Here is an 18,001-nt window from a genome sequence, read left to right as displayed (position 1 = left end):
CCCTACAGCAACAGTTCTTAAACATTTTGGTTTCAGGAACTCTTAAAAATTGCTGAGGATCTCAAACAGTTTTTTTGTGTGGGGGTTATATCTATCAAAATTTATCATTCTAGAAATTAAAAATGAGAGCGTGTAAAGATACACTGTGTTCTTGGGTCGGAAGAATTAATATTGTTAAAATGACCATACTACCTAAGGCAATGTACAGATTCAATGCAATCCCTGTCAAACTACTAAAGATATTTTTCACAGAACCAGAATAAATAATTTTAAATTTTGAGTTGAAAGACAAAAGACTCTGAATAGACAAAACACTCTTGAGAAAGAAGAAAAGAGCTGGAGGAATTATGCTCCCTGACTTCAGACTATACTACAAAGCTACAGTAATCAAAACAGTATGGTACTGGCACAAAAACAGACAGAGATCAATGGAACAGAATAGACAGCCCAGAAATAAACCCACCTACTTATGGTCAATTAATCTATGAAAAAAGGCAGCAAGGATATACAATGGAGAAAAAACAGTCTTGAAGAGTACTGGGAAAACTGGCAGCTACATGTAAAACAGTGAGATTAGAACATTTCCTCACACCATATCCAAGAGTAAACTCAAAATGGATTAAAGACCTAACTGTAAGACTGAAAATCATAAAACTCCTAGAGCAGCAGTCCCCAACCTTTTTGGCACCAGGGACCGGTTTGGTGAAAGACAATTTTTCCATGGATGGGATGGTGGGGTGGATGGTTTTGGGAAGATTCAAGCACATTATATTTATTGTGCACTTTATTTCTATTATTGTAACATATAATGTAATAATTATACAACTCACCACAATGCAGAATCAGTGGGAGCCGTGAGCTTGTTTTCCTGCAACTAGATGGTCCCATCTGGGGGTGATGGGAGACAGTGACCCCTCAAGTGCGCTGCTTATGTCCAGTCTACTCCATAATCTCATTTTGGTGGCTGTTACTGCAGAAAACCCTACTTCACAAAGATAGGATATTGGAAATAGAAGCAGGCTTTTCAGTGCTTTTGTGGCAATCTCAGGATATTCCGCCTTGACTTTAATCCAGAACGTATGGAGATCTGAAGTTGTCTCAAACATACTTTTAAGGGCACCATCATTTGCGACCTCAAGTAGTTGATCCTCTTCTAGCCCGGACAAAGTCAATTCATCTGACTTATTCACAAATAGGTCGAGGGTCCATTCCTTCCCAGGTCAGGGGTTTTTCGAGGCTGGGAAGTAATGCTCAAACTCTTTTGAAAGTAATGCTCAAACTCTCAGAAAGTTCTGAGATAGGTGATCATGCACCAGCTGGAAGAAAGAAGGCCCTGGCTCAGACTCTTTCAAAATCTCTGCTAATATTTGAAACATGTCAAAAATCCCAATGTTCACTCATCGACCCCATAATTCCAGTTTGGCTTTGAATGCAGCCACTTTATCTGCCGACTTGAACACAGTTGTCATTCTCCCCTGAAGTGACAGATTGAGTTCGCTGAGCAGGTTGAATATGTCACACAAGTAAGCAAGTTTTGCGACCCATTCTGTGTCACTGAAATGTGCTGTCAGTGGTGACTGTTTTTCTAAAAGAAATCTCTGGAGCGGCTCTCGTAACTCAAAAACTCTGGCCTGTGATCTACCTTCAGAAAGCCATCTCACTTTTATGTATAAGAGAAGATGTGTGTGCTCTGCGTCCATCTTCTCACAGAGCTGTGCAAACAGACGTGAATTAAGGGCATGTACTTTAATGTGGTTGATAATTTTAATCACATCCTGCAAAATGTTGTTAAGTTCAGGTGACATTTTTCATCTAGCCAGCATTTCTCTATGGATGACACAGTGCATAGACTCACATTCAGAAGCAACCTCTTTGACTGGAGTAGTGAAACCAGAAAGCCATCAGTCATGGCAGCTGCTCTGTCCATGCATATACTGACACAAAATGACCAATTCAGTTTTCCTGATACGTAATTGTTCAAAGACTTGAATAGTTCTGCAGCTGTGGTGTTGGTTGGCAACAAAAGTGCACATACCATATCCTCATGCACATCCTCCTGAAAAATAAATCGCACAAAAACAAGCATTGTTGCCTTGTTGTCAACATCAGTAGACTCGTCAACCTGGAGTGCGTACCATGGTGACTCATTAATCCTCTCTAACAACTGTGCCTCAATATCCTCTGCTATTTCATCAGTTCATCTAGTTATGGTGCTAGCCGAAAGAGGAACATGTGCCACCTTTGGAACTGCAGCCTTTCCCAAAAGTTCATGACAAATGTCCTTAGCAGCAGGCAGGATCAGCTCTTCACCAACAGTAAAGGGCTTCTTAGCTTTAGCAATGAGGTCAGCCACTAAGAATCAGTGCAGACACATCTGATGAAGTGGTGGCCTTCAATAATTGCTTCTGTTCTTCGTGTTCACGTTTTTTCCTTTGAAAAACTCCAAAGGCTTGTCTTTTAATGCAGGGTGCTTGGTCTCCACGTGGCAAAGCAGTTTTGAAGGTTTCATGGCTTTGCTGGATAGCCAGTTGCCACATGTTATACAAAGTGGGCTTGGAGAATGTGAATCACCTCTTGCAATGAACCTGTAATTTAAGTAGGGCTCTTGGTATTTTCTTTTAAATGCAGCTTTCTTTTTGTTGGCAGTCTTACTTCTGGTGTCTCATCATTGGGTCTTTCCCCCTTTTCAAAGAAGCTCTCTAGCGACGTTTGTTTTTTACTCATTTTGGCTAGGGTTAGCTTGTGGGCTTACCAAAACTGTGACTGAGATAAGAGCACAGTGTAGGAAAGAGGCGTGGATGAAAGCGGTAAATAAAATAATGGGTCGGCCGTGTGCAGACTAAAATAAGTGTCGGATTCTGACTTAAAGGCTGCCACCAGATGCAGCTTAATTGTCACTTGCCACTCACTGATAGGGTTTTGATCTGAGTCTGCAAGCAACTGATTTATTATGGTCTCTGCGTGGTCAAACCTCTCTGCTAATGATAATCTGCATTTGCAGCCACTCCCCAGCGCTAGCATCACTGTCTCAGCTCCACCTCAGATCATCAGGCATTAGAGTCTCATAAGGATCACGTGACCTAGATCCCTCACATGTGCAGTTCACAGTAGGGTTTGCGCAACTATGGGAATCTAATGCCACCGCTGACCTGACAGGAGGCGGAGCTCAGGCAGTAATGTGAGCGATGGGGAGCGGCTGTAAATACAGATGAAGCTTCGCTCACTCACCGCCGCTCACCTCCTGCTGTGCAGTCTGGTTCCTAACAGGCCACAGACCAGTACCGGTCTGTGGTCTGGGGGTTGGGGACCCCTGTCCTAGAGGATAACATAGGCAGAACACTCTTTAACATAAATCAGAGCAGTATTTTTTGGATCTGTCTCCTAAAGCACGGAAATATAAGCAAAAAATAAACAAATGGTACCTAATTAAACTTAATTTCCTTTGCACAGCAAAGGAAGCCATCAACAAAATGAAAAGACAACCTGCTGAATGGGAGAAAATATTTGCAAATGATATGACTGATAAGGAGTTAATATCCAAAATATATAAACAGTTCATACAACTCAAAATCAAAAAAAACAAACAACGTGATTAAAAAATGGGCAGAAGACCTGAACAGACATTTTTCCAAAGAAGAAATGCAGATGGCCAATAGGCACATGAAAAGATGGTCAATATCACTAATCATCAGGGAAATGCAAACCAAAACCACAATGAGATATCACTTCACACCTGTCAGAATGGCTATAATCAAAAGGAACACAAACAACAAATGTTGGTGAGCATGTGGAGAAAAAGGAACCCTTGCACACTGTTGGTGGGAATTTAAATTGGTGCAGCCACTCTGGAAACAGTATGGAGGTGACTCAAAAAACTGACAATAGAACTGCCATATGACCCAGCAATTCCACTCCAGGGTACATAACTGGAAAAAACAAAAACACTAATTTGAAAAGATAGAGGCACCCCAATGTTCATAGCAGCATTATGTACAATTGCCAAGATATGGAAGCAACCTAAGTGTCCATGAATGGATAAAGAAGATGGGGTATACATATACAATGGAATACTATTCAGCCATAAAAAAGAAGGAAATTTTGCCATTTGCAAAAACATGGATGGACTTGGAGGGTATTATGCTAAGTGAAATAAATCAGACAGAGAAAGACAAATACTGTCTGATATCAATTATATGTAGAATCTAAAAAATACAACAAACTAGTGACTATAACAAAAAGGAAACAGACTCACAGATATAAAGAATAAATTAGTGGTTACCAGTGGGGAGATGGAAGCGGGCAGGGGCAATATAGGAGTATGGGTTTAAGAGGTACAAACTATTAGGTATAAAATAAGCTACAAGGATATACTGTACAACAGGGAATATAGCCAATATTTTATAATAACTATAAATGGAGAATAACCTTTAAAAATTGTGAAGCACTATATTGTACACCTGTAACTTACATAATATTGTACATCAACTATACTTCAGCTAAAAAAAATGAGAGATGTAACCTATCATTCATTAAGAAATAACAATAATAAATCCATGACATGTTAACATCAGAGTGATCAAATATTATGTAGCCTTTGAAAAACTCCATTGTACACTCACGGGAGAATGACAGTGAAAAACGCAAATAACATCTCAGTATTATTATGAAAAGAGTTTTGAATTCACAGATTCCTAAATGGGTCTTGGGGATCCCCAGAGGTTCCCAAGCCACACTTTGAGAACCACGACTAAGAGCAATGGAAATAAAGCTTAATGTATACATGAGTTTATTTCCCTTGGTATATAGAATTAGATGCAAAAGAATATTTATAGCATTGTGTTTAACTAGATGCACTCTTGAGTCCTAGAAGTAAACCTTCTTGGTATTAGCTGGGAAGCTCAAAATTTATGACAGATGAGTGGGCAATAAAACAAGACAGACAAGAAACTGGAAAATAAAGAAAAAGGAGACTATGAGATTTAGAAAATGAGGAGAGGCAATAGAGAAGTTATGTCTAAGCCTTTAAGAGTTTAGATAAATTATGGTAAAAAAACATTTAAAGGCTTTATTTTCAATTAATATTTAATAAGAAACTACATACAAGTGACGTTACTAGATTAGAAACACAAAAGTTCTTTGGCCTCAAATACGTATAAAAATATATCATAAGCTCCTTTGATTTTCCAAGCCCTTGAAGACACTTTAGGACCTATGTAAATATATATTCAATTAGATTCTCCACAGAGAAGCATGAGGTTTCAGACAATCTTTCCTATAAGTAAATTAACTAGCTGGAGAGGTCTTTTGCAATGGAATAAAATTCTTTAGACTTAAAAAATTAAGAAGTGTATTAGGTGATTAAACCTTTTTATATTTTTAGGCAATAAAACTGAAAATTGCCATCTGTCAAGCCTTTGTCTTTAGAATGATATCTTTGTCTTTTTATTTCTCTTCTACATAATATCTACTCATTCAGGTATCTGTTATTCATCTTGGCACCCTTTGCAGGATCTCAGATTCTTAGGACTGGGAGAGAAGCCTTAGAGGTCAAGTTCAAAAGCTCATATAGGACTTGAATCCCCTCTGCAACCAGGTGGTCGTACAGGCTTGGCTTCAAAGGTTCCAGCGATGCGGAATCACTACATCCACAGGAATATTCTGATCTATTTTTTGGCAATCATAACTTGGGGGAAAAGCTTCTTTACATTTTATGTCTCTCTAGCTATTGTCTATTCTATGATTTACCCTCTGTAGTAATTTTTGAAGTTTAAATGAAATAACGGGTATAAAGGAGGGGCACAGCATCTGTCACCCAGAGTATCTGATTCATGTTTGTTACCTGCTCTCCTGCACTGGATAGTGTGGATGGCTTGCTGAGCATCTATTCTAACTATTTCTAGTATGTCTCTTCCTGACCTAGAGAGGCCACAAGGGCCTCCCTTGCAGCTGGGGTTGCAGATGTGATTTAGGTTGCACCAATCAGAGGTACTTGCCTAAGATCTGACTTTAGAACTCAGTTATCTGAGCGTGTGTGGAGTCCATTTTGCTGCTGCTCACACAGCAAGCAGGAGTAGTGTAAGCAGCTGACACAATGTCTTCCCAACATACCCATGTGGCAGGAGCCGAAACTCCTTGGTTCTTTCATGTAGCTTTAGTATTAACTTCTGGAAAGTGAGCTTAGAGCTTGTTTTCTTAGACCCTTCCTGCCTCCAGAGATTCTGTGATCCATTGAAAACTCTATAACAAATCCCTTTCTGATTAAATGTGCTAGAAGGAAGTTTGCTCTTTGGATTGAACCTTGGCCATTACTACTTCTGCCAACTCCTATCAACACCCTCCCCATGAAAGGCTTTGGATAATTGACAAAAGAAATCATATCCAATTCCACATCTTCCTTTCTCTGGTTCAACTTCATGGCTTCACTCAATAGATGTGGATTGGCATCCCTGCCTTGCCATGTACAAGCTGGGGTGTGTGTGTGTCTGTTGATCTAGACAAGTTACTTAACCTCTCCACACCTCAGTTTTCTAATTTGTAAAGTGGAGATAACAACAATACCTAATTAGATTGTTGTGAGATTAACTGTGATAATCCTTGTACCAAGCTTAGGGTAGTGTCTGACATGTGATAAGGGCTCAATAAATATTCGTTGCCACTATTATTGTCATTATCACTTTCACTGAGCTATTTTCAATGGCCTTGATTTTAAAACGCCAGATATACCAACCAAGGATATTTTCTGGTTAGTTTAAAGTGTAGCTTTTAAAACTGAATTTATACCCCAGGATGTCTGATGAGCCCAAAAGAGAGTATCATTCTCAACATTCTCCTTTTATTCAATGTAACAAAACTGACATATGTATAATTCACTCTCATGGAGATTAAACTCAAGTCAGACTCAAAGTCTTTTCTGTATTTTCTACTGTTAAAGCAAGACATCACTGTTTTGTACAGAGGTAAGATTTTTGATTTATACTTTTTAATGTTCATCTTGCAGAACTAAGCCTGAAATTTCAGTCTCTTGATTATATACATATAAATTGTATATTGTACCTATTATATATATATATATATATATATATAAATAGCATACATACGTTAGTCTCATGTAAAATGAATTAACTATGCCTCCTAGCAAGTTTGATAAGGAAGCAGTCAGTTATCTCCTCAAAGTCATTAGTAAATACATTGAACAGGTTAGACCAAGGATAGAGCCCTGCATTCCTCCATTTAGCCATTAATCCTTTAATATAATCACCCTTTGGGCTTGAAGGTTTAGTCATTTATGAGTCTAACTATACTATCATATCATCCAAACATCCCTGTAGTAAGATTTTATTTCAATAGCCTAGTTAAATCCAGATCCTGTCTGCAGCATTTCCCTAACGCACCGTTCTAGAAAATGCATTTCTTATTTACACACCAATATCATAATGTAACAAAATATATATAATAGTTTGATTTTAAACACTAATTCTAACATCGGAAAGCATTTCTTCCAGCACTGAGTGAAACCCTGAAGCTAGCCCTCCAAGCCAAATCAGCAATTCTCTATCTCTTTACTCAAAGGATCATTTTGTAATCTTAGTTCCACAGAACTCAATTAATTATTTTATAGTATTTCTCTTTTCCTCATTTCCCATTGATAGTGGGACCACCACTTTCTCAGCCCATAGTTCTTCACCTCTAGAGCATATCAAACCCAATTATTAATCTCTTTTGTCATCCCACCTATTCTTCCAGAGCAGTATCTCCTAACCATGTGACCTGCATATGAATCACACATGATTTCTGTAATTCCCTGTAAAACACTAGTTCAGACTCAGGCCTCACCAGCCCTTATGTTAAATTATCATTTTAATTCCTCTTTTCACAAATTTATCAACTTTTGGTTTTAGACGGATACTTTTGCATTTCTATAATTAGAATATGATTTAGCTTTTTAAAAATAAAATTACTAAAAGGAAGCAACTTTTATTTCTATATGCAATATGGTGGCATAAAAGAATAAAGAGCAATGATTTGCTTTCTTTCCTTGTGATGCCTTTGTCTAGTCTCATTCTTACGGAAGAGATTTATATAGTGTTAAGACATTTAACATGTATATGCGCCATACTGTTTTCTAAACTAGGTATATTATAATGATAAGAATGTCAGGTGTTGGATGTTTTTAATGCATTCTAAATTGCAGGAAATTTCTTCTCAAAGTGTACTATCTGCTTAACAGTCTTCTACAAGCTTAATTATTAAAAAGCAAATAGAAACATTAGGTTATATAAAGGAAATAAAGCATACTTGGGAAATTTAAAATATATTTTGTGTAAAACTTTGGTTTATGTTTCAAGAAATATAGTTTTTTTGTTTTTTTGTTTTTTCTTTTTGCGGTACGTGGGGCTCTCACGGTTGCGGCCCCTCCCGCCGCGGAGCACAGGCTCTGGACGCACGGGCTCAGCGTACACGGCCCAAGGGCCCAGCCGCTCCGCGGCATGGGGGATCCTCCCAGACCGGGGCACGAACCGGTGTCCCCTGCATCGGCAGGCGGACCCTCAACCACTGCACCACCAGGGAAGCCCAAGAAATATAGTTTTAAGATTTTAAGATAGTGAAAGTTTAAAAATTACATCCACAAATAACCCCCTTTTTGGGTAAATTATTTTACCCTTGATAATTCACAAATAGGAAGGAATTCCACTGCATTAGATATATAATACTTTCAATGGGACTATGTAGAGTTTAAAGGATATCCATTTTCTTTTCTTCTAACATAGGTTTTAAATAATGATCATAAATTCTAAGGCTGCATTTATCAGATATCGTCAATGTTGTTAAATGTGATGATGGCGATGAAAGTCATATGCTATTAAAAATTCAAACTGCTGGGCTTTCCTGGTGGCGCAGTGGTTGAGAGTCCGCCTGCCAGTGCAGGGGCCACGGGTTCGAGCCCTGGTCCGGGAGGATCCCACATGCCGCGGAGCCACTAAGCCCGTGTGTCACAACTACTGAGCCTGCACTCTAGAGACCACAAGCCACAACTACTGAGCCCACGTGCCACAACTACTGAAGCCTATGCACTTAGAGCCCGTGCTCCGCAACAAGAGAAGCCACTGCAATGAGAAGCCTGTGCACAGCAGGGAAGAGTAGCCCCCGTTCCCCACAACTAGAGAAAGCCTGCACGCAACAATGAAGACCCAACGCAGCCAAAAATAAATAAATAAAATTAAAAAAAAAAATTCAAACTGCTACAATTCTATAAAAGAAACAGCATAGGTACTTCTACCGGTAGAGCTATCATATTCTGAGAGCCACTCAAGTGACAATTGCTCATATCTTATGCAATTCGCTTGAGTAACCCACAAGAGTTAATTTTTTAAAAGGATAATAGCTTGGATGTATATGTGCTTGGCATTCAGTATATAAAACTTTCAAAGAAGAGGCTCGCCTTTCTCTGTACAGCTACCTTTTCATTTTCTTTCTCTGAATAGACCTATAATGTTCAGAGAAAATATCAAGAATAATAAATCCGAATCTCTGTATAAAATATACCTTCATGACACACACAAGCTGGAAATCACAGGAACCAATAAAAATGCAGGCAGCCTACTGATAATGAGGTCAGAAATACAAATAAATTTACTTTTAATGAAGACTGGAGGCACAGTAATCAAAGTGTTAAAATTCATTTCATGCATATCTCATTTGCTTCCTAGCTGATATTTACCACACAATCTGTGAGAAAGTAGAGACCTAAGATGCTCCAGATAAATGGCTCAATTAATTGTACAGAGGTAGACTTCTTTGAGCTGAGCCGGAGCTGTGAGCTCTTTATTAAAAGCACTATTCTGTAGCCCATAACCTTGTTCCTTGACTCCTCTCTGGTTTCCAATTTAAACAAGTCCCCATGCGGCCTGCTCTAAAGGGCTTTGTCTCCCTGTCATTGTTAAGAGAGCTGAGGCATCCTGGAAGTGTGAAATCAGACCTCATGAGTTGAACGGTTCCCCAGGGAACGCTGGACTGCACAGAAGGTCAAAGTCATGGGCCGGACCATCTGAAAGTGTCTGATCGCCGGTCTGTGACACAGCAAGTTGGGGTGGGGTGTGGAGGCTAGACTGAAGTGGACTGAAATTGAACACATCTTAATTAAAGCCCACAGACAGCAAAACAAAATGTTTTCTAGGCAGCCTGTCAAATGGTGGTTTAAATTTAGCTCTGCTAATGAATCTGAGCTGCTAACTGTTATTTCTTAAGATAATAAGACTCTCAGGGAAGCTGATAAAAAAACCAGTAGCATGTCTTTTTCTGCTGTTTTGTTACTGAAATATTTTCCAACAATGAAGACAGTTTTCCTAAAGAAAAACATGGGAACAGTCTATGCAAAAAAAGGGGTAGTCAACAGCTCTCTTAGAAACTAGTAGATTTCCAGACTATGGAGCTGGTGAGTTACAAATCTTTACAGTGTAGTGTTGCTCTAGAAAAAGATATGCTCATTTAATGGGACTATTTCAATGACAGCTTATGTTAACTGTAAAATTCTCTCCCTCTCTTCCTTTTTTTTCTCTCTCTCCCTCTATTGTTTCCTAAAAGAGATGGTGCATTAATTTGAGAGATCAGTTCACCTGGAGTGAAGTTTTATATTAGTGTACCTTTTAATAGAGTGAAAAGGTAGGGCATCTTTTGAAAGGGTTTCACAGTTTCCCATATCAGTGTTTCTGAAACTGAGTGGCTGGTAATCCCTGGGGAGGCTGTGACCTCTTCCTCAGGAGCTCAAAAAAAACCCAGGGGAAAATGAAGGGGAGGGGCTGAGGAGAAGAACCTTTTTCTTTTTCTTCTCTAAGAACTTGAAAGAACCAATAGGCCAGGTCTAAATATGCTGCAAAGAAAGCCTCACTCAATACAGAAGACTTTAAATGTTCGGCTGAAAGCAAGAATTAGGCCCCGTCCAAGGAAGAAATAATTAGAAACTAGAAAAGACAAATTCCAACATACATGAACTGTTTCCCATCACCACCACCCCCAAAAAAAAAAAAAAAAAAAAAAGTCCACCATTGGTCTCTCTCTCTCTCTCCTCATAATCTGTCCAGTTTCAGGGAGCACTTGATTTAGTGGTAGAATCTTCCCCCAGTGAACACAGGGCCAGACGATCTGCAGGTTTTGCTTTGATGATCCAGAGAGACATTAACCTTTTCACTGGTTACGTGAAAGGTAAGTAAGTTGTACCGTGCAGTATTTTTCAGTTAATCAAACTTTTTCCCTCACGAAGAATTTAGCTGACCAACTTTGAAAACCGGAGCGCCACTTTCTCAGGCTGTGAAAGGCTGCCCACAATTTGACTGAAATTTCAATCCACTCTTGTGCCTCGCTCAATGCATGTGTATGTGTGGGAGTTGTAAATTGAGGCCTTAACCACCAGAGTTAATCTCTTTTTAAAATCTGTATTAACCTTAATGATTTGAAGTGCACTGTCCAACACTGGGCTATTGAGATGGAAGAAAAAACTACCCTCGACTATCAACAGTTTATTAGGGGCTTAACTGAAGTGACCTACTGTAGTAGACTTCAGCTGAACAAGGCTATAGGCTTTTTGTGGAAAGGGAAAGAATTGAGGGTTTCATTAAAAAGTAATTTGTGCTTTATACTCACTCATTCAAAGAGAGTCTCAATTGCTCTTTATTCACACAGAGTTAATACAGTATCACAATGTTTCTCAATGAATGTGTTGTAACAAAAGAAAAATTTTACATTTTGAAAGGAAAAAACTCTTTGTAACTGCAGTAAGATTGATGGCTACTTAAAAGATTATAGAATCTCTTTTTCCTTGTGCTCATGCTAAATGATAGAATATTGTTATTTTAAATTTTTTGCTTAAACTATGGAAGTTTAACTTTATGTTTTAATCATTAAAAATATTTTAAATATAGGGTAAAGTTGGGCAAATATGAGTTTGTGTTGTTGGACTTGTCTGGGAAAGTGTTCAGAAACCAACTAAGTATCTTATAGCTATAGCCTCATTTATATCAGGTCAAAAAATATTCTTTGCTACAAGTGATTTAAAATATCCCCTCTCCATCCACAACAATCCTAAATGGATGCTAATTTGAGCATCTGAAGACGCACCATTGACTCTACTCCCTTCCCTCAAATGGTTGCTGAGTATCTTGTAGAGCCTGACTATGATTATCCACTGAGATATAAAACATATTTTTAAAGTTCTTCTTTGAGCAAGTAAGAGATAAAGTATGCAAATAGCTTATTTGTGATAAGCTCAAATTTCATGATACCCAAATTTCATGATAAAGACCAGGAAGGATCAGTATACATATAAATATTTATCCTTTTCAGAAGTAAAGATTTTTTTTAAAAACTTGGTAGACTATTCAGAAATTTCTGTCTTAAAAACATGGTCCTCGGTTTCTGCCACCATCACAAATGTCATAAAGACCACAAAAGGTCTAAGAGTGAGCAAGGTCAAAGACTGAATTATCCTCTTGCCCCTGAAGAGTTTAACATCTCTCTTATTCAATTCAGAGCACATTAGATTATAAGGTCAGTGAGGAATGAGGAATCATTATGTCCCTAAAACTAGAAGGAAAAAATGGAGAATCTGTTATTTAGTATTCCCCAAATTAAAGTTCATTTTACCAGATCAAAATTATGTCTCACTGAATCCCTAGGGAAAAGGTGATTCTTAGTCACATTAATTTACCTAGAACCATTATGAAAGAAATATATCTATTTTTTCCAGCTTCAAGAGAACATGTACTTTAACTTGCTTAGTGGCATATAGGCCAACTGGGTTAACGTAGTTTGCATATTCATGAAGTTTCAAAAGCAATGACAGCTTCTCTCCAAGAGAGACAAACATATAATTGCATTTAACTTGTGTAATGGGCAGGTATATAAACTTCTGAAGTAAAGGGGACTTGAATTTTTCTATAAGAAATTATTGTGCCCACTATAAATACCCAGTGATAGTTCTTAACACTTAGGTGCCCTCTGAGATACTTTTTATTTTAGGCTTTTCTCCCTATCTTCAGATGTTTTTAGCCCAACACTGGGTGCTCCCCTACCCCGCAGAAAATCCTGAAGAAAAGTGAAGATATTTCCCATGATGGTGAACATCTTGGCCATGAATTCCTGAATCTACCTGCTGCTGGGAATCAAAGGCTGGCCAGAACCTCTGTAGTGTAAAAGCAGCCCTGAGTTCCTGTTCTGGTCTTTAAGTTAATGTCCAAAGTGAGCAAAAAAAAAAAAAAAGCAGTTAGTCAACCATTCACTGTTGACTGTTGGTTCTAATAACAAAAGCAGCATAATAATTTAGAAATCACTGTGTCCAGATTAATTTGATTTTAACCACACCAGAAATAAAATACAAAGTGAATAAACTTAGCATTCACGAATTGTTTAGTACAAGGAGCCAAGTCAGTATATTTGCAAAAAGATTACAAACAATCCTCTCTCCCACTCTTTTCAGGTATGCCTATTTTGAAATAATATCTGACAGTTGTTATTATCTTCTTGGTTACAAATGAGTTGATAAAATCCTCTTTAAAGAAACTGTAAACTCTCAACATTTTTACTTTTATCATACAGTAAACAGTCATTCAATACTATGCAAACATTAAAAGATTTTAAATATTGCCATTTTTGAACAGACATTTGCTATTTTAGTTTTAAGGCATGTGATCTTTTAATTAGGTTTTGATTCTGTTCCATGAATTAAGGGCAGCAGTGATCATGTAATGGGTTTGCAAGCCTTTATATGGTAGGAAAAGTACATTTCTCCCCTTCAAATAAGTTAGCTACCCTTTAAGGGTCAACTTGCTGGCCATTCACAGTGGTAAGCATATTTCCACAAATAATAAGTGGACACTTTCTTTCAGGAACAGGAAAATCTGCACAAAATTGGTCAAATCAGTCCTATTTATTATCCACCTTGAGATGGACAATTTAAGGAATTGTATAAATACCCCCCAAAGCCTATGAAATTAAAGAATAAGTGAATGCTCACATAGTTGCAAATTCAAAACAATAATTTAATTCTGGTAATTGATGAATTAATTAATTAATTAACATGTCACAGAAACAGCAATATCCAAATCAGGAAGCTTTAAGACATCATACTGAGTTTGGCATTTTTACAGGCCTGCTTCTTGGTTAAAAAAAATTTAGAACAATGTAGATGCTTAGTTTAGATCCAGAATGATCTCTGGGATGTGCTAGGGAATTTGGACAGCTAAGGAATTGTATCAGCAACCCAAATACCAACAGTTTATACCAAGGAATTGAGTATTATGTATCTAAACTTTCCAGCGAACTATGCAACAGATTTCGTGCATGTTTGAATTATTAGTGTTGATGCTACAATATCATCTGAGGGAAGCTGATACTGTCTAAGAGAAAAAGATACAGCATTACTACCCCAAAATGCCAAAATGATGAAACCTGAAGGAAATATAACCACTATGCTGACTAAACCTTGGAGAAGGCAACAATTCAAAAGTTGTTTCCCTTTTTATTGTTTACTTTTTAACATGCTACCCTTCTTTTAAAAAGCAGAGACAGTATAAAAATCAGGTGGATAGCAAATCTTTGTAAGATCAACAAACTTTGTATTATTTACTCTGATGATCGAGTCAGGTGAAATGAAAAGTTCAGTCATCAAATGGTGTACACCTTGCATGCTGCTTGATATACAGGCAAAAGGAAAACTGCATCGGCTCTTACCTGTGACATCAGCGGCCATTAACCCTTCTGCTCTGATCACTTTCACCTGGAGGAATCCCACATCTTTCAGGTTGTGAAATATCCGCAATGGGCTCTGAAAGAACCCAACATCAGTATTAGAAAAGAAAGGTCATAAAGGGTCTCAAAGAGTGCGCTGAGGAAACATTTAAGTGCTACAGTTGATCTCAGGATGCTGCTTAAGTTATCAAAGGGATATTTGTGTTCCTTCAGTACAGATGACCTTTCCACCATCAAGAATGTATACACACACACATTTATGTAGATAATTGTTGCTATATAAGTAGATTTTTTTGAAAGAGGAAAAAATACCACAACATTTCTCCCCCGTAAGTAATTAGCAGTAGATGATGAACAATAAATTATAAAATACGACATGTCTGCATTCTTCCATCAGTCTCCTTTACCAAAGCGCTCCAAGAAATCTTTTATCTGTGGGCATGATAATTTGTAGACTATTGATTCTTAATACTGAATCTTAAGTTGTTGGTTAAGTAACACACTTCAGACTTTGGGAATAAGAAAGACAACATTAAATTAATTATTTTTCTACTCTTTTCTTCTTGGGCAGCTTGCAAATGGTAGGTGCTAGATAAGGGTTAAATTATTTAAGACTATTTTCTAATATTTGATTCAAAAGACGTATTTCTACCACACACCTTTTAGGTGTTTTTAAAATTTATTTGTTTTATTTTTGTCTTCGAAAATAAATCAGGTTGATTGAAAAATAAATTCAAAAGTGATGAGTAATTTTTCTCAAATTTATAATTTTGTTTGTCATTGTAGTAGGTATAGAAGTATACAAATTTTGATAGAAGAATCAGATCCAAATGCTGAAACCTATTTAATTTCATAAATTAATAATGGTAGAGTTTGAATAAGCGTATACCAGAAGGAATTAAAAGAGGGATAGCAAGAAAATAATCCAGAACTCTAATTAACGGACACAAATAGAGAGTAAAATCAACCTATAGAACATGATATGCATTTGTTTATTTATACTTCACTGCATCTTTCTCATGACAAGATCAGCACTTTTATTCAGTAAATCAAAGGTGCTTCTTTATCATAATCGTTAAAATGCTTTAAAAGCAGGAGCGTAACGTAGTTTTACCTAATAAAGTTATCTATTAAAATGTTACCACGGAACATTCCCATCTTCGCATTGAGAATGTGAGAAGACTGACAAGCACAAGCTTATCGTGATATTAACTTTATCAACCCCATGTGACTAGTCATTGTTTACACTGATGCTCTGACCTTGGCACACTGAGAGGAGGAAACGCAGATAGACGTGTAATCTCAGAGCCTAACTTCTCAAAAAGAGTGTTTAGCACAAGGATTAGCTCTTAATCTTTTATTGTTTTTAAACAGTTGTTTATCACCCAAACTGTGTTGAAACTATGCCTGTGACAGGGTTCAATAAAAATGCACTTCTCTCTCCGTTTACATTCCTGTAAATTAAGGGTTTAGAAGTGGAAACTTTAGACCGCAGTATTATAATTCAGAGGTTTGTAGGCATGTTGTCTTCCTAAGGTCGCAATGATCAGGTGTGGGAAGCTGCTTCTTATCTCAGAGCTTACTGAGTGTTACAGACCAGGTAAGTCTCCTAATCTAACGATGGAGAAGAGTTTTAGCAAAAGGTTCCTGTCCTTTAATTTTTAGGAGCAATTTAAACTAAGTTTCACCGTGACTAAAACAAATATCTTCAGTCAGAGAATCGTTTTCACGCTGGTAACCTCATTGCAGAGTCCCACTGCTTCTGGTGCTTCAGCTCCCAAGTTCTGCTTTCCATTTGGAGGGGTAATTATTATTTGAAGGTTTCATTTCCTCGAGTCAGCTGACACTCAGTAATTTATTGCAAACTTCAACTGCTTAGGCCAGTAACACATGGATTATAAAAAGAACATCAAAAAACAAAAAAGCAAAAAATGTAAATATATCAGTTTAAAAATATAACTTTAAGGAATGCTTCATCAAGAGGTATTCCTGCCTTGTTATTTATGGTTATTTTAGAAGGCCTCAAAACCTGGATGGCTTCTGAAGCCAGAAATTTCCATAGCAGAGGAATCTATGATTTGCTGTGCATCCTTTCAGCCCTCAATAGATGGGAAAAGATTGAAAGGCTCTGGAGAGGGGTCCTCTTTATTTTTTTAATGAAAGGCTGTATAATATATTTTCTCTATGGCTGCAGCAGCTGTCAGGGAGAGCATCTCAGTTCAGCTCTATTACGGGAGAGGCAATACCCCGTCCTACGGCATCAAGATGCTCTGAGGGGCCAGAACTGATTGACAGCTTGTCACCGTGACGTCTTATTCCATCTCTGTTGTGGAGAAAATTAATGTCACACCACCAGCCTTATGACTCGCTGTCATCTTAGAACCGCTCACCTTTTATCAATGCTCTAAATAACATTTCAAGCCTATCGTCTCACGGTGGACAATCCGGTCAAGGGACATTAAATCAGATGACTGTGAAATGTCATAATAAAAATGGAATGCTAACAACTTCTTCTCTAAACTAGCTCCTCTGGTTTTTAAACTGTGACAAGGGGGAGCAAGGGTTCAGCATCCCCATTCTGAAAAGGTCATACAATCGCTCTTGGTCTACTACCCATTACTACCCGCCCCCTGTTGACCTTCCCTGCTTCCCCACCACCCGCCCCGCAAAAAGAAGAAAAAAAAAGAAAAATGGAATTAGCCATCTTTTCAGAATGGGGTGATCAAATAATAGCAAACACAGTAACGTCTGTTTAATTTGTGGGGCTTCAATGCTTTGCAATGAACAGCTGAATGACAGCAATGGAGAACCTTTTCAGGGCTGTTTCTTATGAGAGTGGGGCAATCCACTTACTTTCCTCACCAGAACCAGAGCCAAATCAAATTCTTAGGTTGAACCTAAACTTAAAAAAAATAAACACACAAGTTCTCACAGGAAAACATATGTATAATTCTACAAATAAACTCTTTTATATTATATGTTTCTCCAAAACAAGTGATATTTCAAACGTCATACAGCATTCATTCATTTTATAATCTATAGAATAAAAAGGAAACACTCTGAAACCCTAAATCATAGATCTTTGTCCTTGCGTTGCTATGAGTAATCATAATACATGTGCTATATTGCATACACTAGCTTCTTAGCAAATATGATTCTAAAGGGAGATACAGGCCTATGCTTGAAATTCAGGGCTTAAAAAAAGTATATTTAAACTTGGTTCACTTTTTAGTATATTGAGCAGAATATAATCTGAGAATTA

At 37.6% G+C, this 18,001-nt stretch overlaps 1 protein-coding gene across 3 annotated transcripts in view; it reads right to left on the bottom strand.

Moving 5' to 3' along the window:
• MCTP1 (multiple C2 and transmembrane domain containing 1) overlaps positions 1–18,001 on the bottom strand; it is a 539,870-nt gene that overhangs the window by 175,483 nt on the left and 346,386 nt on the right. For all 3 annotated transcript variants that reach the window (XM_007469753.1, XM_007469754.1, XM_007469755.1), the window contains one exon: positions 14,722–14,815. In XM_007469753.1, coding sequence (XP_007469815.1) covers positions 14,722–14,815 — 94 coding nt within the window. The remainder of the gene's footprint in view (positions 1–14,721; positions 14,816–18,001) is intronic.

This window comes from Lipotes vexillifer, unplaced genomic scaffold (genome assembly GCF_000442215.2).
Source record: "Lipotes vexillifer unplaced genomic scaffold, Lipotes_vexillifer_v1.1 scaffold67, whole genome shotgun sequence".
NCBI classification, from domain to species: domain Eukaryota; kingdom Metazoa; phylum Chordata; class Mammalia; order Artiodactyla; family Lipotidae; genus Lipotes; species Lipotes vexillifer.
The sequence above is the reverse complement of the archived record's forward strand: the minus strand, read 5'-3'. Positions and strand labels throughout refer to the sequence as shown.